Source organism: Protobothrops mucrosquamatus, unplaced genomic scaffold, assembly GCF_001527695.2.
Source record: "Protobothrops mucrosquamatus isolate PMUCROS unplaced genomic scaffold, P.Mucros_1.0 scaffold56, whole genome shotgun sequence".
In the NCBI taxonomy this organism is placed as follows: Eukaryota; Metazoa; Chordata; class Lepidosauria; order Squamata; family Viperidae; genus Protobothrops; species Protobothrops mucrosquamatus.
Window position 1 is genome coordinate 787,743 of NW_015386436.1, and position 26,893 is coordinate 814,635.

Below are 26,893 nucleotides of genomic sequence, written 5' to 3' on the forward strand. Positions count from 1 at the left end.
AGGGCACCGGAGAGACGCGCCGGTTCNGTGCTGCTGCTGGTGGCCGCCGCCGCCGCCGCCGTCTTGGCCCGCGGGGGCCGCGCCGAGTCCCCAGGTGGGTGCGGGAGAGGCGGCCCCGAAGCCGCGCCCGGCGCTGGGCTGCCTCTCGGCCGGCGAGGGAAACGGGCGAGGGGCCGCGGGCGCCGCCAACCCGCCTGGAAGTCGGAGGCGCCTTGCGAGGACAGGCACTGCGCGGTCGCCGGCCGGCCGGCTAGGCGCGGCGGCGGCGGCGACAAAGAGGTGCGGGCGCCCTGCAGCCCTCGCCCATTGTCCTCGGCGAGGCAGGCCGGCTGGCTGGCTCCCCTCCCCTCCGCCGCCGCCCCTTCGAGGCAGACTCGCCCCCCGGGAGGCGGGGGTGCCGGGAAGAGCCCCCCCGCCCCCCCAAAGAGAAGAGCGGTGCCTTTTTTTACCGGGATGGGCTTGGCGGGAAGTGGGGAAGGGCAGCCTCGACCTGCTGCTGCTGCTGCCGCTTTGGCCCCTGGCGAGGGGAGCCCCCGCCCGCCGGAGGGAGGCCGAAGGGTGGGGAGCAGATCCCCCCGTCACTCGCAGGGCTTTCTGCAGGTGCGGCGCCCTCGCGGGGCCCGGATCCCGCCTACGAGGACCAGGAGGTGGTGTACCCGGTCAGAGTGGACGAGAGGGGCGCCTTCCTCTCCTACAACCTGTCCCACCGCCTGCTGTCCAAAAGGGCCGTCTTCTCCCGGATTCGCCCGGGGGCCTTTTACGCCCTCTTCCACCGAGGGCAGCAGCTGCGCTTCAACCTGAGCCTCAACCCTCACCTCCTGGCCCCCGGCTTTGTCACCGAAAAGCGGTGTGGAGGCGTCTCTCGGGCCCGGATTCAAGCGTCCAGCCGGAACCCGTGTCATATGATCGGGTCTGTTCAGAACTGGGACAAAGAAAGGGGGCTGGCGGCCCTCAGCACGTGCGATGGGCTGGTGAGTGTCTTGGGGTGGAGGGGGGGGGGAGGAGGCCGTGGTTCTGGCACCCTCCCTCCCGCTGGCTGAATTCCTTCTTTGTTCAACATCTGGTGTAACGATCATTGTTCTGTGAAGTCAGCCCAACTGCATCTCACAGTTTGGTTTTTTATAAGCAGATGTTTCTTTGTGCTTAGGAATATATTGCTCTAGTTAATGCTGTAGGAGACACCCTCTGAATCCCCTTCCACAGAAGCCCTCCTTTGCTTCCACCGGACCCTTTCCTCCACCTGCCCCCCCCCACTCTGGACCGGGCACAAGGGAGTCAGAGGGGCAGAGGAGAATTGCGTAGTGCCTGGGGGGGGGCTCTTAGGGCGCCTCTTTCAGTTCTGTTTTAAAGCTAGTCGGTTTTTACCCCAGGATCAGCGAGGCTACCCTGGACACGGCTTCCGTAGGCTCTAAAGCAGGGGAAGCCATCCCCTCTCCACCTAGTCTACAGAGTCAGAAAAGTTGGGGATTGCTGGCTTCTGGGTCTAAAGCAGTAATTCTCAAATCTTTTCAGGCTTGCTCATTCATTCATTCATTCATTCATTCAAAAACAAAAACCAGAATCCCTGGGGGGGGGAGGGAAAGCTCTAGTGAGAAAAACAGGCTGCATCTGAGTGGAAAGCTTTTGTTTTTTGCCCTTCGTCTCTCAGGCAGCCCCATCAAGTTCTTGTGGAACCAAGCTTGAGAAACCCCGATTTAGTCCTGAGTCTTCCCAGGCCAGCCAGCCAGCCCTGGTTGAGGAAGCTGAGTGGATTTGCCCAGCAGTCTCAAGGACAAAGTTTCCCCCATGCCTTAGCTTAGTTTCTCTTAGCTTCCCAACTGTGTGTGTGTGTGTGTGTGTGTGTCTCCATGTGTGTCCGTCCCCTTCTGTCCATCCCTAGAAGAAAGGAGATGTTTCTTCCATCTTCCTGCTCATTGCAATCAAGTGAGCTGAAAACCTGCATGCTGAAGTGGCCTGACACTTTCTGCAGACTGAGAGCATTTAGGGACCGATGCCATTTCCTCTCCAGAAAGGCGTCTTTCACCTGGCTGGCCAAGACTTCTTAATTGAGCCACTGGCTCCCAGCAACCTGAGGGAGGAGGGCACAGCCCAACCACACAGGATATCTCGACGTCATGTTTGGGAGCACGAAGCTGAAGAGTTTATTTCGGTCCTGAGCACGAAAGGAGCCAGGAAGCAGCCAGCTTCTGTCAGGATGTGTGGGGTGCAAGGTACTGTTTCCTGGTTTGGGAGTCCTGTGGCTCCTCTTTGTCACTTGAAATCCCTTTCTCTCGCGCGGGAGGAGTGGTTCTCTTTGAGACTGGCTCTGGCTCTCCCTCATGGCCGTGCTAAGGGGCATTTCTCCAACCCTTGCTGACCTTTCCTGGGCCAAGAATGGGGAGGTCTTTACAGCTTTGCTGCTGTTGGTGAAATTCTCCTCCCCTCCAGCATCCCTAGCCATTTGGGAAACCACCTGCCTGGGTGGGGGTGGGGGGTGGGGGCTTGGGACAGAGTTTAGCTGCTTTGCCAGTCCTCCAGGGCAGAGGCCTCTGGGGCAAAAGTGCTCCGTGCTGGTCCCAACATAGAAGGGTTGGAAGGGACCTTGGAGGTCTTCTAGTCTAAACCCCTTTGAGCAGGAGACCTTAGTCCAGTGGTGGCGAACCTATGGCACGGGTGCCAGAGGTGGCACTCAGAGCCCTCTCTGTGGGCACGCGCGCCCTCGCCCCAGTCCTAGGCCTTCAGCTGGGTTTTATAAAACCTTTACGCTTTAGGCCTCTGCCGCCATGTGCACAAAAAAAAGGTTCAATCAATCAGTCAATTTCAACTTCTCACGGGGAAAAAAAAGATCTTGCAAAGTTGGAATTGATTGATTGAACTTTTTAGTCCCACCCAGTCTGCCGTTACCACCGCAGCCACGCCCACCCAATGGGCCACACCCAGCCGGCACCCGACAGTGCATAAGTGGGTTTTGGGTTGCAGTTTGGGCACTCGGTCTCTAAAAGGTTTGCCATCATTGCCTTAGTCCAACCCTCTGCTCAAGCCGGAGACCCTGGGCCAGTTCAGTCTCTTCTTAAAGGCTCAGGAGACTTGAGTTCCCAGCACAAAGAGAAGATTCCAATTACGGTTGCAGAAACATCTGAAGAAGTAGCTTAAATAAAGCAAATCCTATTTCCAGTGGATTTAACTGTCGCAGGAAGACCAGAGCTGCGCGAGCCCAAAATCAAAAGGAGTCGGAGAGCACCTTTTCGGACTAATCAGTTTTATTAAAGGGTGGAGCTCGTCAGAGTTTATGCCTTTTAATAAAATGTGCTAGACAAAAACGGTGCTCAGATTCTCCCTGATGATTGTCATGGAAAATATTTTCACATAAATCCAAGTAGTGGTAAACTTTTCCTTTTATAAAATAGTTTCCTCCAGAAACCATTTTGATGGCACACCCACCTCTCTTCTCCTAGGACTGAACTTCTGGGCCAGCGGTTGTTCAGCCCGAGCCCCTCCCCACCCCAGCTCTGTTTACAGAGCAGAGGCCCACATGCGTTGCCTCTGTGGCATCTCCTTTTCTCTGGAAGAAACGGACCTCCTTCCTTCCTCCCTCAGCCTGATCATGGCATTTAGTCTTCCAGCTGCAGAAGGCAGCCCATAATAAGACAATGCCCTCATTTACCTAAAACATCCAGCTAATCACAGGGCGAGGGAAATGGTTGAGCATGGAGCATGCAGTTCTGTTTATTGTGTTCAAGGTTGCTGAAACCGAGGTAGAAGAAACAGGATTAGGCTTCTTGGGAAAAATGCACTTCAGCAGGATTCCTGCCCCCCCCCTTCAGAAATTGGGGACAGACAAAAGGAAGGAGCCCTGCAATTGGCCACCCTTTGGGTCCCAGGAAGGCTCAAGCGTGTCCAAGCAGGAGGGGGAGACAGTCTTCAGTTGTCCTCAGTTACCTGGTATTTGCGATGATTGGGTGGTGAAACTGCCAATCAAAGCAAGGGAATGTGGGCACCTCCTCTGAGTTTATGTTCTGGAGGGAGGGGCTGCTCGGAGGGCCAGAGACTCCTGGGGGCAGCAGTGGGCAAGGGTGAGTGCCCAGAAGGCTAAGCAGCAGAGTCTTTGGACAGCCCATGTTCAGTTCTTTTATAAAAGTTAAATATTCTTTAAATGTGAACAGAATGGTTGCATCATCCCATACCTTCCCCACATTCTACCTACTCACCTTTGGTCAGTAGCAAAGAAGGACGGGAGGCAAACAAAGATTTCTAGACCAGTAAAGGGCTTGGCGGTAGCACCAAAACAAATAACATCCTTTAGGGATCCCCAGGATTAGTGCAGTGGGATAAAAGGAGGGGAGGGGAAGGGCCTTCAGCAGCCAAGTTGGGTAGGCAGAGGATAGGAGCCACATGTGCCCCTTCTTCTGCCTTGTCCTTGGGTAGCCTCAAGTGGGGGAAATGAAAAGTGGCCCAGGACGGATCTGAAAACCAAGGGGGTAGTGGGTTATGAGGCAGGAGAGGTCAGAATTGGGCCTGGACCTGGAGGGGCAACAGGCATAACAGATAGTGGATGATGGCACTGTGACTCCTGGATTGGGGTGGGAGGGTATGGAGGGTAGAGCCTGGTTCCAGTTCTAAAGCATAATGGCTGGAAAGCTCAGATCCCCTGCGAGACCCTCGGGGAAGACGGTTGTCGGCCTAAGCTGTGAGGATAGGGAGCCAGCGTATTAGGATGTCATCGTCTCCCGTCTTCTCCAATTTCAAGAAGATGCCAATGGCTCGGAGAGGTCGAGGGAACGTTGGGAGGAAAAGCAGCAGAGGAAGCGGCGGATCAAGCCACGCTCGGTCAGTAAGGAGAAGTGGGTGGAGACCCTGGTGGTGGCTGATACCAAGATGGTGGAGTACCACGGCAGCCGGCATGTTGAGAAGTATGTCCTGACAGTCATGAACATGGTGAGCATTGCGAAAGGTTGCTGGTTGTGGTTCCTTTGTGGAACAGACAGAGCATCTCTCAGCTGGGGAAAGGGCAGGAGAGATTTGGGCTAATTTGATTGATCGAAACATTTGAGATGCGGAGAGATCTTCCCTTCTCGTGTGCAGAGCTCACTGAGGGACTCCACTTCTTCCAATATGCAGGTGGCTGGTTTATTCCATGATGCCAGCATTGGGAACCCGGTCCACGTTTCTATTGTGCGTCTCATCTTTCTGGAGGATGAGGAGGTAAGAAGAGACAGAAGAAGACATGATGTAGAGCTGCGTCTGCTCATCTCTGCAGAAAGCTGAGGATATTCATTCTGTTGTCTCCACCGCTCCATTTCACGTTCCTCTGTGGTGGTCCGTAGTTTGTGCGTCCCCTTGCCTCTTCCTGCAGCAATTTCACTGCCCTCTTAGGTTTCTTGTAATGCTAGCTACAAAGAGCCATTAGCCATTGCTTGAAAGCTGATCCAGACAGCCACTAAAATCCTTTTTAGACGTGAATTCCTTTGGCTTTGCTGTCTTGATGCTTTCAGTAGGTGTTTTATGTTTGTTCCAAGTTTCTGAGATTGGTAAAATCTTTATAGGAGTTCAACAATCTCAGCTTTGGAAGAATGGGGAATTATGAATAATAATTATATACCCTGGGTTTGTTTATATGTATAGATATAGCTTTTAATTGCTTTTCATGCTTTTCTATAGTTTGTCGGCAATAATAATTATACCAGCGCAGTATCTCTGTCTGTTAATTGAGGGTTCTAATTTTCTTTACGTAGGAGGATCTGAAAATTAGTCACCATGCCGACAACACCTTGAGAAGTTTTTGCAAGTGGCAGAAAGCCATCAACCCCAAGGGGGATGCTCACCCCCTGCACCATGATGTCGCCATCTTGCTCACCAGGTATCCCCATGACTTCAGTGCCGTCTCTAACATCTGTCAGTCTCACTGAAAGTGAGGAACTCCTTTGAAGAGAGAACATTCTTGATGGAGACGGGGCTCTGACACCAGTTTGCAAAGCAGTCTTACAGTATTTTGAGATGCACACTGCGCCGGTGTCCTGCAACTGGACCTGAAATGCCTGAGCATGTTGGTTTGCTTCTGTTTTTGAGCTGGGCCCTTGTTTTTTTCCTAGAGTTCTCCAATTGCCAATTTATTTTCCTTTAACCCAGCTGGGTCTTGCTCAGTATAGTGACCCTCTTTTTTGTTCTCTCTGTGTGTGTGTGTGTGTGCTTTTCCCTGACTCGGAAAGGAAGGATCTCTGCACTGCCATGAACCGCCCATGTGAGACATTGGGCCTGGCCCACGTCTCTGGCATGTGCCAACCACACCGGAGCTGCAATGTGAACGAGGACACGGGTCTTCCATTGGCCTTCACCGTGGCCCATGAACTGGGACACAGGTAAGGTTGCAGCCGGGCATCTTGGCCTGTCCGAGATTAAGACTAAGCAGAGATTTGTAGAGGTTGATCACAAGCATGTTTAGAGCCTGGAGACATCCAGATGTCTCAGCCCCAGGGAGATGGCGTGCCTCATCATTGTTCACAGGGCCCTTCAGTGGAAACCTCACCCTCCAAAAGTCTCTCCCTTCATAAGCTGAGAGATGAATTGGGGCTCTGAAGTGAAAGTTGTCTAGTTGCTGAGGTTTCTGTAACCTTACTCCATTCCTTTTTTATGAGTCACGTCAAGGAAATTCTGGGAGAAATCTTGGTTGTGGTTGTGGTTGAATGACAAGGGCTTGACAGAAGGTATTGAAAGTGCATCTCCAACTATAGGGGTCGTGGGAGGAGAGACACAAGTGCACAATTGTAAAACTGACAAAGCAACCTTAAGAGGTGTTGGCCTTTTCCCCAGAATTCCCCAACCATCTCATGAAAGGCCTTTGCAAGTTGTTTGGTTCTAAGTGTAGATCCAGTGATCATTTCTGGGTGGCGACACTTCTGCACCGGCCCAGCAACCCCCATTGATACAATTGCCACCCCATCTCCTGCCCCGAGGTTTGCTGCTTACCCTTTTCAGTCACACACAAAATGGCACGGGCCTTGGCAAGGTGGGAACTTGCCTTCACCAACAGACAGTGTCTGCAGAGATGTAGGCATGGATTGAAAAGCCCCTCCCCCTCCCCCCAGGCCCACTTTTTCAGTCCACTCAGGACTGAACCTAGCAGGATGTTTAATGGGTGTGTGTGTCGTTCTCTTGCTCCCCTGCTACGTGCCTCGAAGCCACAAGGCATTTCCCCAGCCTGTTCCCCGGTCCTTCCTTTGACTCTCCAGAGACCTCTGGGGTGCTGCTTTGACCCCCTTTGCATGTGTGTCTCACCTCCTCTGGGGGCTGTGCCTTTGCAGTTTTGGGATTCAGCACGACGGCAGCGGCAATGACTGTGAGCCAGTTGGGAAAAGGCCTTTCATCATGTCTCCGCAGCTCCTGTACGATACTTCGCCCCTCACCTGGTCTCTGTGCAGCAGGGAATACATCACACGCTTCCTGGAGTAAGTCAACCCCCCGCCTTCCGTAGCAGCCCCCTTGCTCTCTCGGGAGGCAGCGGAATGGGGAGTCTTCTGCACCCCTTTTATTTTTCTGCTGCTGCATTTAGAGCAATCAGTAATAATAATAATAATAATAATAATAATAATAATAATAATAATAATAATAATAATAATAATAATAATAAAGTTGGTAGTTGGAAGGGATCTTGGAGGACATCTAGTCCAACCCCCTGCTCAGGCAGGAAACCCTATACCATTTCGGCTCTATTCTGATTAAGAAAGCCCTGCTGATCTGTGTGGGCTGAGGGAACCAGATGAGGTTGCAGTCGGGGGGGGCAGGGGCTTTCCACAGGCAAAAGGTCTCTCCCCCTCCTTGTGCCCTGAGTTGAGAGTCACCCGCCTAGATGCTCTATTCTGGATTCTTTCCAGATTGTATTCCTCCCTCCCTCCCTCATTCCCTCTCCTCCTTGCAGCCGGGGCTGGGGGCTTTGTCTGGATGACCCCCCAGCCAAGGACGTGATCGGCTTCCCCTCAGTTCCACCCGGAGTCCTCTACGATGTCAGCCACCAGTGCCGACTCCAGTATGGCGCCTACTCCACCTACTGCGATGACATGGATGTAAGGGGGGGGGGACGGACTACGGAGGGGGTCCTGCCCCTGGGGGAAAGTCCCTCTGAGGAGGGGCCCGTCGGTGGCAGACGCGTTTCAGGAAAAGGAGGTGGTGTTGGCCAGTGACTTTGGACCGGATTAGAGCAGGGTTTCCCAAGGTTGGTCACCTTAAGATTTTATGGACAAACCATAAAGGTGACCAAGGCTGAGAAACACTGGATCAGAGAATATATGGGGTATGTATTTCTGTACCTGCTGTGATCGTTAAAAGCTTACAAAAATGGATGGAAAACGTTTCTTGAATTAAATTGTACAGGCAGCAGGGGACCGAAGCCTTCCTCCCCCGAGGTCTGGACCTGTCAGGAATATCGCAACTTTTTCCTTAGAAAGGGCAGCCCGCATCGTCCGCCTCCTTCTCCTGTCCTCCGCCATTGGGAAGAGGAAGGTCCCCACCTGCCCTGCTGCCACTGGCTCTTCCTCTTGCTGCTGCTGCACGTGGAGAGGAAGAGAGCCACCTTCCCGGCACGGTTGTCAGCAGCTCGGCCTCCCTGCCCCGGCCACAAATTCAGAGCATTTTATTTCTTTCCGCAGAGCGTCTGCAACACCCTCTGGTGCTCTGTGGGGAACACATGTCACTCCAAGCTGGACGCAGCTGTCGACGGCACCAAGTGTGAGGAGAACAAGGTATTTCCTGGGATCTGGGGTGGAGCCTCCGCCCTGCAGCTGCTTCCCAAATGCCATCTTGGCTAAATCATGCCGTGTCACAGGGAGGCATTCGCAGTCCAACACGAACCCTGGAGCACAGCGGAACTCTGCTCAGAAGTCTCTTTCAGTGGGCATGCTTTGAAAGATGCTCTGGAGCTGAAGGGCATCTCCAACTGCACAATTTATGCTGTTCCCTTAATAGTTGAGCACCGGCTGGGTGCGGGGAGGCAGTGTCTGATGGGCAATTGTCTTAGATGTCCAGTGAGAGAGGAGCTTCGACATCTTTTAAAAGGCAGCTGCAACTTTCTCTCCTTGAATGTCCAAGAGGGTGGCCATAATCACTCCAGCCATTCTTGAATGCAACTGGTTTTCTTGAGCCCTTTTCATGGCAGGCTGCTTGCCTGTTCAGGAGTTGCCGGAAGAGTGAGAGTGTGACAGAACAGGGTGGCAGAGTGCCATCCTGTGGTTCTCGTGCCAGCATTAGTGTCCTGGCTGATGCCCCCCTTCTGGATGGCTGCCTGGCTAAAACTGGCAAGTGGTTCTGCTCCTGCCAGGTGGCCAGTTCCAGAAGCACCCGGGTCTCGTTGACAGTGGGCTTGCAGATTGCTAACCCAGCGTTCTGACCACATGAGCCACCACCCTCCTTTTAACTGGTAGTCTATCATGGAGGGAGTGAGACTTCCACTAGTGGCCCGCCCCTGCAGGAAGCACCCCAGACCTCTTAGTCACTGATGGGCCTCTGCTTGTTCCAGTGGTGCTTCAATGGAGAGTGTGTGAGTGTTGGGTACCGCCCAGAGTCTGTCCATGGAGGCTGGGCAGGCTGGAGCTCCTGGACGGCCTGCTCCCGGACTTGTGGGGCTGGAGTGCAGAACGCGGAGCGGCCATGCAACAATCCTGCGTGAGTGACCTCTGCGGGGGACTCTCCCTTCAGTCTCCCGTCTGGCCTTCAGCCTTTTCAGGGGAGCGGCACCGACTTGCTTAGTTAGGCAGGCTGGGGAGGATGGTTTCTCCTTCAAGCAGATGAAGTTGGGTTTTTTTTCCAATCCTCAGCCCCAAGTATGGCGGGCGATACTGCCTGGGAGAACGGAAACGCTTCAGGGTCTGCAACGCACAGCCGTGTCCGGCAGGGGAGCCCTCTTTTCGGCAGATCCAGTGCAGCCGCTTTGACCACCGGCCCTACAAAGGAAAGCTTTACAAGTGGAGCCCCGTCCCCAATGCCAGTAAGCCTCTCTCAAGCGGAGGATCGCGCGTCTGCCCGGAGGGAGGCGGTGTGTGAATTGGGGTAACGAGTGCAAGGGGGCATTTACCAAATGGTGCCCTTGGGACTTACCTGTTCCCCAGGTGGCTCTTGTGGCTGGCACAATCTGTCACAAAGCTGCCCTTTTCCAGAAGATGAACTAACATTCTAGGATGTGCTCTCATCCCGCAGAGTCCCGAGTGCTCTGTGACTTCCAGAGCTGGATCAGTGCTCCATAACTGGAGGTTTTCAAGAAAAGATTGGACAATCATCTGTCTGGGATGGTATAAGATCCCCTTCCTTGGGCAGGGGGCTGCACTAGAAGACCTCCTAGGTCCCTTCCAGCCCTGTGATTCTATAAGAAATAAGGAAGAATCTGGTGGGCACCAAAATCCGCATCTACCACCCAGAGTTGTGCTCTCGCCTGTGGGCACCAGGCCGCCTGTACCCTTGATTGCTTCTGAAGCCATTTCTGTGAGTCGCGGAGTCCTTTTCTCACCGGGACTTCTGCGCTGCAGTGGGTCCTGCTGGCAGGCCTGGGGCAGGAGCTCCTGGGCCCTCAGGCTCTTTCCTCTGGTCTCGGCAGGCAACCCTTGCGAGCTGCACTGTCGACCCGACAAGGAGTACTTTGCTGAAAAGCTTCGTGATGCTGCCATTGATGGGACCCCGTGCTATGAAGGGAGCGGCAGGCGAGACAGGTGCATTAACGGGATCTGTAAGGTAGGCGTGTGGGGGGGATTCTCTCCCTCCCACCGGCATATCTAAAATTCCACCTATTGAGGGTGGAGGGTGACGTGGGCTTGCATGGTGGACTCCAAGGAAAGGAGGAGGCGGTGGTTCTGCTAGCACAGCAAGCTTACCCTTGCTTGACTCAAGAAGGGCTGCCTCAGTTACTCCAGCTGCAGCCCTGCCCCTTCCTTGGGTGGCTCTGCCCAAGCAGACTGGGGTGGCGAAAGGGAATCCTCTGAGACCCCATTTGGATGCTCTTCACGCAGGACTGATTAAGAGCACAGAGGGCTTTGGTATTTTAAGGCCCGGTTAATCATTGGCCGGGTGAAGAGTGGATGTCCACAGCTTTGGTCCTGTTGCATGGGGAGCACAGCTGCTGCTGCTCTCAAGGGGGTGAGCTGGGGTGGCGGACGCTCCTTCCCGCCAAGGGAGCACCTGTCTCTCAGGTGGCACCCAGGATGGCAAGCCAGGGCTCTCCCAGAGGGGGCTCAGGAGGGTGCCCATTGCCCCCCCATCTCTTCCAGAACATTGGTTGCGACTATGAAATTGACTCCTACGCTGTGGAGGACCGGTGTGGTGTGTGCCAGGGGGATGGATCAACCTGTCAGACAGTCAAGAAGACCTTTGAGGAGAGCGAGGGGCTGGGTGAGTGCGCCTTCATTTCGGGAAGGCTGGTGTGGGCAAGGAGAAGGCTTCAGAGTTTTGTGAATTCTTATCGTTCTTTGAGGGTGAGAAGATCTAGATTTCTTAATATTTGAGCTGTGCTGTGTCAGGAAGGGTTTAGGACAAATGAGGATCGTAAGGGAGGGAAGTTTGAAATGCCGTGATCCCAAAGGATTTGGGCAGGAAGTGGATCTCATAGAAGTGGCTGGGCTGTTGCTTCCCGTGAAATGTGTGCTTACATGCCTTCCCTTGGGGAGTACTGGAGGGTTTCCTGACCTCTTGCAAGTTCTGGCGAAAGCACAACCGCATCTTTTTCCAGTGGTGGTTTGGCCTCCTTGAGACCGATTTCCCTTAGAATAGGCAGAAGCTCTCGGGAGACGCTCAGGAGGCTCCCTGTGTAGCCGTCAGAAAGAGTGGGTCCATTCCACTTGGTGGGAACGAGGACCTTCCCTTGTTGCCTGCTGGTGACAAGCATTCAGCATCCCAACAGGTTACGTTGATGTTGGCCTGATCCCGGCCGGAGCACGTGAGATCCAGATCGTGGAGGTGGCCGAAGCAGAGAACTTCCTGGCTTTGAGAAGTGAGGACCCCAAGAAATACTTCCTGAATGGTGGCTGGACCATCCAGTGGAACGGTGACTACAAGGTGGCTGGGACCACCTTCACCTACAAGAGGATGGGAAATTGGGAAAACCTGACTTCTCCAGGGCCCACAGAAGAACCCGTTTGGATTCAGGTAGGCAAAGGAGGATTTGCCGCCGGGCTCTGGAGGACGGGAAGCGGGCTGGAGGGTGGCAAGCTCCGTCCTTAGGTCACTGCTTGGGCAAGGCTGCTTGTGCCGTAGACGGCTGCCATGGAGTTGGAGCCATCAGTTCCTTTTGCCCAGAGGACTCTTGGAGAACAGCAGTAGTGGCAGGGTTGCCTCCCAGCCTTGCTTGGAAAGCTTGACGTTCTCCAGGGGCAGGGATGGGCTTCGGGACCAACGACATTCCGTTCATTCTCAGGTTTTATATCTGCCTTTTTTTTAGTTAAGAAAACAGAGTCCGGTGGGATGGGGGGGGCAGATTGTCCTCTGCTGTTTGGATGCAGACCTCTGCTTTTCACCAAGTACTGGTGGTCTTGAGACATTAAGAGGGGGGCTGCATTTTGGGGGAAAGAATAAAGCCCAGATAAAGAGAGCGTGAATGATGCAGGCCGTTGCAGACAGTCACAAATGCCTTGGGAGCAGAGACTCCCTTTGTGGGTCTGAGGGTGCTGAACGGAGGGAAAGACGGAGGCTCCCCTTGCGTAGGCATTCAAGTCAGGTGGGGAAGCGCCCACTCTCCCAATGACGGGTGTTAATGTGGGGAGCCCTCTGAGACCCTGACGGTAATAAGCCTGGCCAGCACATTAATCAAAATAAGTTACTTTTAAAATCAACGTTCTCCGTTTGGAGAGAAGGAAGGCCTGGATGTAATGAATTGGGAGGCTTTTAATCTCACTGGGAGGAGTTTGCTTGAACATTGCCTTCCAGCCAAGGAGCGATGTTCCTCTTCTGGCCTCTGTTCCTCTGCTGAATAGCCGCTTGTGAGATCCAGAACAAAGGGAGTGATTTAAGAGATCCTTGGTGCTGGTCAGCTCTCTTCCACCCACGTAGCTATTCTATTCCTCTGAAATACTTCGGAGAGGAGCTCAGATCACTCCGAGGCTCCCGGTCTGGGCTTCCAACCCTGCTAGAACGGGTCCCTCCCGGCCTCCCCACTTTCTTGGTGTGGGTTTGATTGGCTGTGAAAAGCCTTGGAACAAATGAGACTTCCTTCCACCTCCTCTCCTCACCCTCACCCTCAGGAAGAGAGCCAGATCTTCCATTCTGGTTCTCCTTTCCTTTCTATATTTATCTTGGGAAAAATGCCTCAGAGGTCAAAGGTTCACGTCCTGCTCGGGAAATGTGAAGATGCATGAATTCATACGATTGGATCGTGTCCAGTTCTTTTGGGGAAGCCTATTGTACATTTGGTAGTGAGCTATGGAGATGGCCTTGAGGGAAATAATAAGACATCGTTATACAAACTACAGGGATCATTTCTGGAGGCCTTATGCAAGGGGGGGGCTGTTTCACTGTTGTGTTTCCCCAATATTCTGGTTTGCTTAGCTCAAGTGTGTTTGTGCTTGCCCTCAGCTCCTGTTTCAAGAGAAGAACCCGGGAGTCCGCTATCAGTACACCATCCAGCAGGAGTCCAAGAACCAGACTTCGGTTGCTCCAGCTGAGTTCTTCTGGCACTATGGACCCTGGACAAAATGCACAGCTACCTGTGGGACAGGTGAGGACTTGCCTGCTGGGCAGCAAGCTGCTTTCTTGGCGGCCTGAGCAGTAGCAGCAACTGTCCAGCTGCAGTCAGATTGGACTGGCTCTTGCTTTGGGGCAGTCCAGAGACCAGGGGAGCCAGCATCCAGCTCTCCAGGGGCTTTTCTAAAAGAACAGTCAGGATCGGGATAGGAATGGGTGCTTCTCACGTGACAGGGTCTGCTTTTGAGGCACCAGACCCGTCGGATCTTCTGAGACAGTGCAGGAAGCTTTAAATCTTCCTGGTCAGTGAAGCAGCAGCAGCAGCAGCCCAGCAAGCTGTGCTCAGCAGCAAGCAGAGCGGGGCTTGGCCCGGGGGGTCTGGGTTGGGAAGGGGCTTCTTTGGCATAGCCCTGCTCATTGGAGACCAGCAAAGAGATGATGGCAGCCGATTCCTCTGGAGAGATCCTGACTGCGCTTCAGACAGAATTTAAGACCCACAAAGGAATGGAGTGTAACCCAGCAGACATGCAAAAGCACTTCTGCCTGGACACTTGCAGAGGGACTCCAAGTTGCGACTGAACTCAAGGTTCAGGTTCAACTTGAAATGAAAATTAAGTTGCAAGTTTATAAGTCATGGGAGAACTCAAATTCCTCTCTGATTTTTGCTCACAGCTGAGAACCACAACACCACACAAAAGGATTTTGTTCTGTCCCCAGATAAGCCGTGCCCAGCATGTATCCTTGCCCCTTGGCATGTGTGCAGATGGAGTCCCTCCCTCCCTCCCTCCCTCCCTCTAAGCGCTCTCTCCTCCCACCCTCAGGGGTCCAGAGACAGATGGTGCGTTGCCTTGAGAAAGCCGCTGGGTTTGTGGAGGAGCGGTACTGTGATGCTCTTAGCCGGCCTGATGACCAGCGAAGGAATTGCAACAAGGAACCATGTCCAGCCAGGTCAGCTCTTGGGCTTGCCCAAAGCTATTCAAACTGTAGGATGCTCCACCATTGAAAGGAAAAACTCTGCCCAAAAATAAACGTCTGGGAGAAGAATGCTCCTCTGCCAATTCTGCAGAGCTTGGGGCTCAGCCATAACCTGAGGCTGGGCCTCTATGGCAGCACTTCATCCAGCTCTGGCCTGCAGAGACCATCCTCATGAAGAAGCCGGCCAGAGTCTCCCCCAAAAGGGGTCTCCACGTCACCCCCTGGACGTCTGAGGACAGGTTCAGGGACTTGCACATGCTCAGTCCGGGATATAGCAAAATGGATGTCGTGGTGACCTCCTCATTCAGTCTGTGGGTTTCCACAGGTGGTGGGCTGGGGAGTGGCAGGTGTGTTCGGCCACCTGTGGCGACTCTGGACTGATGAAGAGGACCGTCCTCTGCATTCAGAGCGTGGCCCCGGATGAGCAGCAAGCTCTGCCACCCGACAAGTGCCAACATCTCACCAAACCAGAGACCACAGCTGCTTGCAACCGCGAAGTCCTCTGCTTGGCACCGTGGGTCATGGGCAACTGGTCAAAGGTGAGAGAATCACATCGCAAAGGTTATAGGAACCTTGGGGTATGTCAGGAAGGAGGACAGAGGCCTGGGGGCAATTTGTGGGTTTTCTCCTAGCCCTCTGGGCCTCTTTTCTGTCTTTTTGCCCTTAAGCCCCCCCTTCCAAGATGGGACGTGATTTCTGCTTCGGCAAAATGTTGATCTTCGCTGGTTTTGAACTGTGGGACCAGCCAAAGTTCTGGAAATCTCCCTTTTTCCCTCAGCAAAGCAGCCTCTTTCTTCTTCTAGTCTTAATTCTGTATCCTTAGCTAGACTTTTCTTTAAGTTGTCCCTTGACCCACAATCAAATTTTATCTTCTGTAGAGCACAGTTAATTCTGAAACCCCAAGTCCTGAAAGTGGAGGGTGGAGGCCAGCTTGTTCCCCCCCCCCCCCCCCGTCTTCTCTGCTTCTGGCAAGGGCCTCCGCCTAGCAGCCGCTCGTTTCTGGAACTCCTCTGGTTTGCCTTTCTAGTGCTCAGTGACCTGTGGGAAAGGAACCCGAAGGCGCCCCGTTTTCTGCCCCACGGACCCCAGAGCCAAGTGCGATCCAGCGGAAAGACCGGCCGCTGAGCTCAACTGCTGGGCTCCCCCCTGCTGGAGTCGGGCGGAGGGCGCTGCTCCCGACTGGTCTGGAAGTGGCTCTTCAAGCCAGGAACTGTTCAACGAAATCAATTTCATCCCCAATTATCCTGCCCCCAAATTTAGTCCTTCAGCTCCCAAATCTGAAAATGTTATTGCAGAGGAAGTTCTACCCCCCAACAACCATAAGAAGGGAAATGTGTTTGTGGATGACTTTTATTATGATTATAATTTTATCAATTTCCATGAGGATTTGGCTTATGAGCTGGTTGAGGAAAAGAACAGTAGAAAGGAAGACTTGAAGCCCAACTTTGGGGTCAAGATTTTTCACAAGGTGGAGGCGGATCCCCAAGAAACGCTTCCTGATCTTTCCCCCACCACAGACCTGGAAGTCAAGCTGGCTAATCAAGGCTCCACCTTTCCCACTGTTGGGCAGGAATATGAGAAGGAGCACGATAACGTTCAGGGCAGAAGCACAACTGGCACTTTACAGGATCCCTTTCTTACCCCAGTTGTCGCCAGCTCTTCTGCTTCAGTTCATCGGGAAAACTTCCAGCCATCACTTTCGGACAATCTCCCCTCCACTTCAACAGTGAAGTCCCCTCCTTTGGAGAGCAACCACCACGTATTGGGTGGTGCTACTCAAGAACCTCCTTTTGCAACTACTTTTTTGAAAGACAGCACTGCAAGACCTGGTTCCTCCACCCGCTCTCCTGACTTGGATGTAGTTACTCCAACAATGTCTTCTGCCAAGGACAACTATTGGAGAAGTGAATTTGGTACTCTTAGCAGCACAGAAAATCCTGGTGGAAGGATGCAGGACCCTAAGCTCCCCGACCTCAGTGATAATCATTTGATGGAAGAAACCAGCAGAAAGCAGAGCAATAGAGACAGAGCCACTGTCCGTGGTGAAGGTAATACAGCTACTGCCTACAGAGTGAAAGAAAATCCGGTAAATTCATTTGCAACGACAACGGCAAGAATAACTGGGGCACCCGGCCACCTCGCCCATCATCTCTCTCCCTCTGCCGAAGCCTCCTCGGCTGCTTCTGTTGTGGATGCAGAGAGGAGCAGCCCCTCAGGACGGGACCTTCTCCAGAAGGCTGAGCTTCCGTCAGGGACGTCTTCCTCCACGTCTGCATACCAGTTGTCGGGATTCAGCAGAACGTTTCGCCATCCAGACCCTCTGACACCACAGATGCCAACTGAATCAAACTCTTTGGATCGGGGCTCACCTTTTCCCAACTTTTCTCCCTCTCCATTGCTTCCCTCAGACCAGCAGCAAACGAATCAGATTAAGACAGATTTGGACACTAAGCCTATGCCTTCCACTGAGGACCGGGAATTCTCCAGAGGCAGAAGTGAAAGTCCACCTCCCCATGTGCCAATTGCCAGTAGTAAAGGAGGTGCTGGCGGGCCTGGGGCGAGGTTTCAGGAACCAGGAGAGAAGATGGCACCTTCTGTAGCGCCTGCTGCTGCTGCTGCAATAGCTGCTCTCAACGCTAGCTGGGAAGCTGGAAACTGGAGTGGGGTAAGTTCTCAGAAAAGCCAAGAGCATTATCCCTGTGGGCAGATCTCCGGCCAATCATTTTGCTTCTCCCCTTTTCTCCCTTCTTGCCTCAGCCAAGTTCTTTTTACAATATGGGTCATTTTGTGGACCCCAAAAGATAGAAAGCTAGAAGATAAAAAGGCAGGGCTGCAGAAATACAGTCTTCTGTCCTGACTGTGGGGCTTGGCTTTGAAACCTGTCCAAAGAGTGTCCTCCCTCCTGGCCAGCTGTGACTCGGGGAAGGCCAGGGGGAAAGGAGGCAGGAGTGGGGTCCCTGGGGAGGGGGTGCAGCTGGCGTTCCAGCGCTTTCCAGAGAGGCCAGAAGGAGAGGCGGCATGACTTCCTTTTGGAAAAGGGAAGAGGCTGACGGGCTTCTTGTTGCTCCTAGTGCTCTACAACCTGTGGCCTTGGGGCTGTTTGGAGGGTTGTGCACTGCAGCACCGGAAAAGAGGACGACTGTGACTTGACTACAAAGCCCACTCCTGCCCGGCGATGTTACCTGAGGCCGTGTTCCAAGTGGCACATTGGGAAATGGAGTAAGGTAGACACACCTAATCCCAAAGAAAGACTGATGTGGGGGCAGACTTTTGATTAATTGTGCATGGGAGTGCGCATCCTTTTGTCCCGTGGATTTTTCCTTTTGCCCTAGGCTCTCTGCCAAGATTACTTATAAGTTGATGTGGGTTTTAGCTTAACTCTCCCTCCCTTCTGATCTGAAAGGCAAGGAGTAGATCTTGTGAAGAGAAGCTACTCGGGATCAGGAGTCCTCGTGGCTCTTTGATGTGCCTTCCTGCCCCTGTCCACCCCCAGCGCTCCTTTGAGTGAGCATTGCCAGTGAATCATGCAAACAAGGGTGTTTTCTGAGCAGAGAAGATGTTTTCACAGGGCATTCCCTGATTCCTTCTCTGGCATCGACTAGAGAGGAGGTGTGGAAAATCATCCAGGGTGCTAGCAAATGTTTCTGGCCAGAAATGGCTTTGCAATTGACCTGGATGCACATCAGTTGTTTTGTTTTACTCTGTTTCAATGGACTTGGGCAAAGGCGTTACTTGATAAACACAATATTTCAGGAGAGAAACGTATTAGGTCCAATTCTGAGGGGACATGGTAAACCTTGATTGTATCCAGAATGAGGATCTAGCTAGCCAACTACCTACTGTCTGTGAGGAACGTTGGCAAGAGCTGGAGATTCTGGCTGCGGACCAGATGCTTAAATACCTGAGGTGAGAATCGGCCTCAAGGATTGGAAGATCTCTCGAGCAGGAACCAGTATACATGTTTTGGGGTTATTTCCAAAGGCAGGCCTAAAAACAGGAGGTAGAAATGGCAAAACAGTGATTTCCAACCAGCTCTTTTGGGAAACTTCCATAAAGGTGGCCTCCAGAGGGATTCTTTGGAGTAGCCATCTGCAGGACTGCTCTCCTTCCACCCATTGTGGTAAATCCAGCACTGAGCAGAGTTTGGACCGGATGGCCTTTGTCAGTATCCCCGAGGATCAGTGGGTTCCTGGCATTAAGGCAGACCTCTGTTCTTGGTGGCCAGGTTTCTGCTCTGTGCCATACCTCAGAAGACGTGGCTCATGTGCTGCTCTGATTGTGCTCTTTCTGGTTTGTCGCCAGTGCTCCAGGACCTGCGGAGGCGGTGTGAAGGTTCGGAGCATCCACTGCATTGACACACGGGGTCAGCGACCTCTGCGGCCCTTTCACTGCCAGACTGCCTCACACAAGCCTCCAACGCAGTTGCCGTGCCACACCAAGCCCTGTCTGAGTTGGTACACCTCCACCTGGAGAGAGGTGAGCTGGAAGTCTTTGGAAGTGGGGGAAGACTCCGAATGCAGCCTGGACCCTTACTCGCTAGTTCTGTCCCCCAAGACATACAGCCGGTGTAAGAGCCAGCTGGCCTATTGGACAGGCTGGTGTGTGTGTGTGTGTGTGTGTGAGTGAGTGAGTGAGTGAGGGTATGTTTGGCATGCTAGAGCTTTGACTCACAGCTATTGTTCTGCTGGGCGATGATTCCCTCTGAAGGAAAGCCCACTGCATTCTCCTGCTTTTTCCCCATATAAACCTTGGAGCTCAGCATGCCCAAGAAGGAGACTCGGGCTGCAGAAGAAATGGCTCCTGCAGTTCCAGAATATCTTCAGTGGAGGTGGAAGCCAGCAGTTCATGGCTTGCTTACTTCTGGGGGGTGGGTGGGTTTCTGGCTGCGTTTGCTCCACCGTTGAAGACTGGCCCAGGGCCTGGAGCTGCAGGGATGGCTTAGCAGGAAGGGAGCGCCAGGATGCCTGGCCATCCCAGCGGCTTCTCAGCCAGATGCCTCTTTCCACCCTTCCAGTGCTCTGAACTGTGTGGAGGGGGTGAGCAAGAGCGCCTGGTGACGTGTCCCGGATTGGGGAGGTGTGACCCAGCCCTCCGGCCAAACAGTACAAGACTGTGCAACACCCAGCCCTGCACCGAGTGGAGAGTGGGATCTTGGGGGCAGGTAAGCCCCCTTCCGTGACGTGGCCCCCAGCCCCCCTGTGCCCTCACCGCAGGGCAAGCGGTGCTCAGAGAGCTCTGTGTTCCCTGCAGTGCACGGCCACGTGTGGCGAGGGCATCCAGAGGAGGCAAGTGAAGTGCCTGAACACAAAAACCGGACAGGCGGAAGAAGACAGTAGCTTGTGTGAGCACGAACCGTGGCCAGAGAACAACCAGAGATGCAATTCCCAGGACTGTCCTGACAGCGAAGCAGGTAAGTGGGCATCTGGGGTGGCTGCTGGTGGCTGAATTGCCCAGAGCCCCTTATTAGGGCGGTGCGTGGCATTTGGCTGTTTGGAGGTTCTGGCTGGGCCTGTCAGGGGCCTTCGGAATAGGGAGGGTACCGCTGTTGGTTGTGTGTGCAGCTGTTCCACATGTAGGTGACTGGTAGATCTATTTATGGCATCTGGGCAGCTTCCAGATTGGCCTCAGTGAAACTTGTGGCAAAGGTTTGGCTGTGGTACGGCTGCCTGCTTGGGCAGATTTTGAGAGAAGACCTCTTTAAGCCTCTTGGCTAATTACTTGGTAGTGAAGGACTACCTCTGGCCTCTGGGCTGGTTACCTGGTTTGTCTGCAGAAGACCGATGGACTCATTTGCCCACAGCTGGACTCTCTCTAGGACATCTGGCCTCTGTAAGCCCCCAGATCTGAGACAGATGTCCAAGACAGATGTCCAAATGTCACCTGACTCCAACCCATTCCTGCTGCATTTGCAGAGTAGCTCGCTGCTATCTGGCCTTCTGCCCAAAGGGAGTTTATACCGAGTGGCAAATGGTCATTAGCAATAGGGACCAAGGCCCTCATCCTTGGGGCTATTGCTGTTTTGAAGAAGGATACAGAGATTGTTTGGGCTCACACAACATGCTTAGTGGGATTATTGATGGGGCAGGAGGTTGGGTGAACCTCTTAACCCACTTAGATGGAAAGTAGGTGTAAACCAAACCAATGTTTGCCACTCAGTGAGGTTGTGTAACACCCCCCCCCCCCCGTATCTGCCTTCTCTTCCTTCCCAGGCTTCATCTGTGAGCGCGACCACCTCTCCTTCGGCTTCTGCCAGACCCTGCTGTGGCTGGGAAGGTGCCACCTGCCCGCAGTCAGTGCCCAGTGCTGCCAGACCTGCCACCCACATGGCCTGCTCCATCGGGATCGTGGTGATGAGCGCTCCTCCCGGAAGTGAACGCCTCCGTGCCCAGGAACCTCTGGTGGGCGAGAGCTGCAGAAGACCCACTTCAGCCAGTCAGCTCTTCGCTCCGCAAGTGCTCAGAAACCAACCAATATTTTCTGCCTGGTGTGGTGCTCAATCCTGTGGCTGAGCTGTGCTCCAGGCAGCGAGAGAGGCCTTGAGCCCACAGCGTCGGAAACAGCTGGCGGGGGCACACGCAACCTGGCCCCAGGAAAGCAGCTTTTGGAAGCCACCTCAGAAATATCTCTGGTGCTACAGTTGGTAATAGTCACTCAGTGTTGGCAGGCCAGCACAAAACTCCTGAGGAGTGATTTTTAAAAAAAGAATAAAACCAACTATTTTTATATTTTATGCAAATGAGCATGTAGCATTCCACAGAATATAATTTGATCATTTGGTTGGGTTATAACTACAAAGATTTTTCTTGTTATAGATGTGAGGAGCTTCAGACAGTGAAGTTAAATATCCCGGTGCTGACTGTGCACGCATGCGCGTGCACACACACACAAGCGGTGCTACTGCTCTTGAGACCGTCAGGTGTTTCTAGGCCACCCAGCTGTGGGCGGGTTAGTAGGTCCTCCAGCAGGGCTGGCAGTCCTGTGCCAACCTGACTTGCCATCTGGGGCCACCTGAGACTTGCAAGCCAAAAGGATGCCTGTAACTGGTGCTGGACAGAGGCCAGCCTGCCTAATTGCCCAGGTGAGGGAGACTAAAGGGAAACTTACCTGGCTGGCAGCTGTTCTGCCTCCTTTCATTGCACAACCAAGTCTCCCCAAAGCATTGTTCACTTTCCTTTGGGAACTAAGAACACTTGATATCGGATCTACATTTTCTGCATTTGTAATTTCATCGTTAGCCACACTGGCAAAAATACATTGCTTTCTTACTTGCACCTTGAAATTGGAGAAATGGTGCAGGAGTTTCCTTAAAAGTCTACACAGGCCACACGTCCAAACTTTGTGTAATCTTCAGCTATCATAAAGGATCGCCCTGTTTTAAAGGAAGGATGGCCTGGCTTTGCCTACTTGCCTGTTTGGGGAGAGGGCTGTGGTTCCTTTGACTCCTGGTGGCTGCGTGGGCAGGGAGGGCTGCACAGTATTTGTAGAAGGCTGTGGAAGTTATTTGCCCTGGTTCCTTCTGGGAGGTGTTTTGACTCCCCTGTCTAGGGCTCAGAGAAAGGGACTGGCCTGTAGTTACCCATGAACTCCAGGGCCTTAACCACGAGACCAATTTGTCTGCTTCTGAATACCAAATGTCATCCTCATTCTAAGATGAAATTTCCCAATCAACATAATCAGAAACATTGAAAATTGATTGGGAGAAAAGTATTGTTAATACCTTTCTAAATTTTTAATGAATATAGCTCTCAAATGTGTTAAACTGCAGTAGCAAAGTTACAGCTAATCCTGTTGTATTTTTGTTTTTCTGTTAAAATTTTAAATTGTACCCATCTCGTCTTAGTCTCTGTGCTTGCTTAGCGTGACTACAATCTGCTCAAATGTAAGAGTGAATCGCGCCTGTGTTCGCTCAGTGAGATTCAACTCCTCCCACGTGGCTTTGGAAGGCAGCAAAGGTCAATCGGGAACTGCTCAAAATTTGTGCCAATTTGGATGTTTCTCAAAGATCCAACTTCACATCTTGATGAGTGGGATTTTAATGGTGCAGATGCTCCGACTCTCAGTCTGTCTCCCTGAAAAGTCTCACCCCGCAGCCTGGCCAAGTCTTGGTAACAGACGCCAGGTTTGCCCTCCTGCCTATCTGCAAACGGCCGAGCAGTGAGAAGCATCAACCTGGGAGGTCACCAAGCCCTGCTGCTTCTTGAGCCAAGGCGGCGGGTGGAGTAGAAGAGCCAGTGGGGGCCTGGAGGCCAGGGAGAGCCAAGCTGCAGCAGTCCCAGTGGGATGCCCGGGCCATGGGCCAGGAAGCCCCTGATCCGAGGGGTAGGCCCTCTGCAAGGAGCAGCTTATCTCGCTTGCCAGAATGATCTAAAGTGCTGAGGAGTTCCAGAAGGGCAGAAATTGAGGACAGGACAAGGAGTGAAATTAAAAGGGGGACCCCTGACAGTCTGAGCTGTTCACTGGGGAGTCTGCGTGGAGCAGGAGTGGCAGCCCTCCCTGCCTGTTTTCAAAAGGGGGGGGCTGGAGGGAATGGCTTAAGTGCGGTGATGGCAAACTTACGGCACACATGTTGAAGTTGACACGCCAGCATTCACCAACATCTAACAACCGCTCTTGAAAGTATGCCCCGTTCTTGTGCAATTTTCAGAGGCAACACTAGAATTGGGTGTGCCCATTTGTGGCCCGCAGAGCCTTTGAAAATCATGCAAGAGCGAGGGTGCTTTCGCAAGATGTTCAGAGGCTGGCGAGGCCTCTCTGAAGCTGCTTCAAGAACAAAGGCCTCGTGACCCAGGGCAGCCTTGGGTGGGCCGCAGGGCCTACTGGAGAAAGAGAGCAGAGCCTGAAGGGACGCGGGGAGTGGGGGATCCTGGAGAAGGCGGGGCCGTAGGGCAATGCCGCCATGCCGCAAGGCTCGGGCACCAGGGTGGGGGAACGGCATGAGGCAACCTATGTGAGTGGCCACAGTGGCGCCAGGGCTGAGGTCGAGGCCAGGGCCTCGGCGGGAGATTGCACCGAGCTTCTGTGTCCCAGAAGGACTCTTTTCGCTGTATGGCAGTCCGGCTCTTTCATTGCCAAGTGCCAACAGCATTGCTGCCATGTGGTTATAGGAGTCCTGCCCTTATGGATTCTGGCCTATTCCTCATCTGTTTTGACACATCCTTTCCCCTTTATACGGGAAATGCAATGATAGCAAAAAACATTTTTTCAACAATTCTCTATTTTATTCACCTTTAACAGAATAGCTATTCATATATACCCCATTAGTGGAAAAATCAACTAAAATCGGATTTTAAAAATTACAACACACATTCATAGAACATAGGATTGGAAGGGACCTTGGAGGTCCTCTAGTCTAAACCCCTTTGAGCAGGAGACCTTATACCAGGGGTAGGCAACCTCGGCTCTTTTATGACTCCTGGACTTCAACTCCCAGAATTCCTGAGCCAGCCATGCTGAGGGGAAAGGGAGTTTCCAAGCTGAGCCATGCTGCCTCAAGAATTTTGGGAGTTGAAGTCCACGAGTCATAAAAGAGCCAAGGTGCCTACCCCTGCCTTATACCATTCCAGACTGGTTGTCCAATCTCTTTTTTATAACCTGGCAATAAAAATTGTTCATATTTAAAAATACCAATTTTAAGAGAATATTAACTTTTTATTCTATACAGTTCATCTGAGATTGATCGGGTCTGCTCACTCCTCTTGTTTGCAATTAATTGGATGCTTTCAAAATGATTCTTTAAAAATAATTTTCAGTATTAAATTCAAGGTAATGTTATAAAGAAGTTGATACAAAGGAGGCAGATATTCCAAGTCAGTCGGGGTCCAGCACACACTGGTCCACAATCTCCCGCAAACTGGGATTCTCCATTGCTGCTGCGACTCTCTCTTTATCATTGATTTGTTTGTTGACTGCAACACAATAGAAAAATTCTCAAGAAGCTTTTGACTGGAAACCAAGCAAATTTATCATCAAAGCAACTGCAATCCACCTCATAATATTAAAAGTAAATGTCTATGGAGATTCTCAGTTATTCAGGTCACGGTTGTCCCAAAGGTGCTTTTTCAAAAGGCAACTGGACTTTCTTTGTTTTCGCTTAAAGACATTTCACTTCTCATCCAAGAAGTAAAAACAAAGTAAAGCACATTTGGGATTAAGAGGGAGTGATTCAGGAGGGACTGGCTGGTTTTTTTTCACTGATTATGTGCCATCTTCATACCTTTAACTGCTTTTTTATTTTTCTCAGGATGTATTATCCATCAATCTTCTAAATGAATAATTATGGTAGCATCATAATTACTACTTGCAGTGGCATAATGCAACAGTAAGGTGAAAAGGTATGCAACTTTTAAATCTTTATTTTGCACAGTACGAAGCAAATGTCTCATGGTGGGCTTCACTTAGACGCATCAGCTCCTACCTAGTGGAAATCCTATCTGCCTTACTACTCCCCCAGGAAACTTTCTTCTAAGGGACAACTTGGAGGGCATGACTTTAGGAAGTTCCCTGTGATGAAGGTCTAACCTCTAACAATGGAATTATCTTTTAATAATGACCTATACACAATATTTGGTGCAGCAGAGCGGGGTCTACCCTCCCACCCTTATCCACCCCCAAGCATGGAACACTCAATTCAACCCATCTCTGGGTCTTCATTGTGGGGGGAAATGAAGGCGATCAGTTTTAAACAGCTTTTTCCCCATTAAAAATATTTCACTCTAACCGCAACCTGAAGGTATACTTACTGTCTTCCTCAATGGAATGAGCCCCCTCTGATATGTAGATTTCCAGCTAATGAGACAGAAAAATGTCAGCTTAGAAACACCTTTTGCTCCATTAAGAATCTGCACATTGCCCCCCCCTCTCTGCGTCCAGCTATGTTGAATAAATAACCTACACCCAACATTTCTGCTTTAAAAGCAAGAGATTTCTTTTTCATGTGTTTCTGAAAGAGTGTGACAATTATGCAAGTGTTTCCTTCCCTTTTTATAGGCCCTTTTAAACCAAATTTGAACTCAAAACTAATTAATACAAACTTGAAATAATGTGCGCATCGGTGATGGCTGACTAGGGTCACCTTAGGCCTCTCCATTTCTGCCTTCTTGCAAACAGCCTCTCTCCCGCAGGATGAGGCTACGCAAGCTGTGGATTGCCACCGTGCTATTCTTATAGCCCAAGTAGTGCCAGCAACCACAGTCTTCCAGGAGAACCTCTCTCGCAGTTCAATGAAGAGAAAAACACAAATGACATACCTTGTGCTTGAAAGGTAAACATCGCTGAAGTTTGATCCTCAAACAGAGTCCTAAATTTTCATGAAAAATACTTCAGTTTGCTTTTCAGACATATGACTCATCCTCTGTCTCTCAATTATTTTTTTTATCAGAACAGCAACTGACCCAAGAGCCAAGCAGGGGAAAGTCTGGTTCTAACTTTTAGTGCCCTGGCTTAGCAAATATTTTGGGAGAACCTGGTTTGCTTCATTTAAAAAAGATAAGCCTCTGTACAAAGTCCATTTTTTCTCAGTGGCGGCAAAGAACAGGGAACAGTTTTCAACACATTGGAACGCTTTTCACTTAGGTAAGAGCCTCTCCTGAAGTCACCTGTGCCAGCTACACCCAGCGAGGGTCTTGCCCCTGCTTCAGTAGAAATAGATGTTTGTAAATGTTTGATGCTTGCAAGCTGCCTATTGATTAAAATTATGATATCCTGAGGCAAGAAATCTTCCCTTAGATAATAAAATGAAAGGATGGCTTCAAGGAGAGCACAAAGCCAAAATATGATTTGCTTGTCCCCAAGAGATGCACCCCCCAAAAAAAAAAATTGGCTTATAGTTTCATGATGAACCATGATTTAATGCAGGTTTATAAAGTGCTTCTTGCTTTAACCATCACTTGTCATATCTGAGTCCAGAAGTCTAACATATTTATTTAACTCTGCCAAGTTAAATTTGTACAGCAGCCCCCAATAAAAACAAATATTGGCTCAGCGGCCAGCCTGGGGGGGGGGGCACCGGGGGCCTCCCGGTCGGGTTTCGCCTCTGCCCGGAGCGGCCGTGGAGGCTGCCGAGGCGGGGGAGGCCCTTCCGGGGGACGCGGAGGCGGCGAGCCTACCGATGAGCGTGGCCAGCGAGCAGTGGGGCACGGTGGGCGTGAAGCGGATGGTGATCAGGCTCTCGCCCGGCCCGATCTCGACCACCTCCACGCAGCTCTCGCTCACCACCTCCAGCTCCTCCAGCGTGTTCGGCTTCTCGGGGTCGCGGATGGTGCGGATGAGATCTGCGCGGGGCGGAGACGGGCGG

The 26,893-nt window shown here is 52.1% G+C and overlaps 3 protein-coding genes across 3 annotated transcripts in view; 2 read left to right on the forward strand and 1 right to left on the reverse strand.

Moving 5' to 3' along the window:
• Window positions 1-453: 453 nt before the first annotated feature.
• Window positions 454-20,996, forward strand: ADAMTS7 (ADAM metallopeptidase with thrombospondin type 1 motif 7). The gene is made up of 25 exons (XM_029283318.1): window positions 454-469; window positions 601-971; window positions 2,009-2,210; window positions 4,727-4,914; window positions 5,098-5,181; window positions 5,712-5,836; window positions 6,186-6,335; window positions 7,278-7,421; window positions 7,892-8,036; window positions 8,619-8,711; window positions 9,485-9,630; window positions 9,783-9,952; window positions 10,556-10,689; window positions 11,223-11,343; window positions 11,852-12,096; window positions 13,519-13,660; window positions 14,448-14,574; window positions 14,927-15,140; window positions 15,629-16,649; window positions 17,010-17,266; window positions 17,673-17,825; window positions 18,904-19,077; window positions 19,616-19,762; window positions 19,852-20,011; window positions 20,811-20,996. The coding sequence occupies exons 1-25, from the start codon at window positions 454-456 to the stop codon at window positions 20,972-20,974; spliced, it is 4,893 nt and encodes a 1,630-aa protein (XP_029139151.1). The 3' UTR covers window positions 20,975-20,996.
• A 3,232-nt stretch (window positions 20,997-24,228) lies between these two features.
• Window positions 24,229-26,865, reverse strand: CIAO2A (cytosolic iron-sulfur assembly component 2A; the record flags this gene model as incomplete). Its single annotated transcript, XM_029283319.1, has 4 exons — window positions 24,229-24,506; window positions 25,341-25,386; window positions 25,848-25,897; window positions 26,706-26,865. Coding segments are annotated over 4 exons (354 nt in total), but the record flags the coding sequence as incomplete, so codon positions are not given.
• Window positions 26,864-26,893, forward strand: part of SPG11 (SPG11 vesicle trafficking associated, spatacsin) — a 28,529-nt gene continuing 28,499 nt past the window's right edge. The window contains exon 1 of the mRNA XM_029283320.1: window positions 26,864-26,872. Within this exon, the coding sequence (XP_029139153.1) occupies window positions 26,864-26,872 (9 nt within the window). The remainder of the gene's footprint in view (window positions 26,873-26,893) is intronic.

Bases quoted from the DNA above. Each gene is read 5' to 3' on its own strand.
- ADAMTS7 (XM_029283318.1), top strand. The intron at 5,182-5,711 runs GTAAGAAGAGAC...TTCTTTACGTAG, and splicing joins TCTTTCTGGAGGATGAGGAG to GAGGATCTGAAAATTAGTCA. The intron at 8,712-9,484 runs GTATTTCCTGGG...TGCTTGTTCCAG, and splicing joins CCAAGTGTGAGGAGAACAAG to TGGTGCTTCAATGGAGAGTG.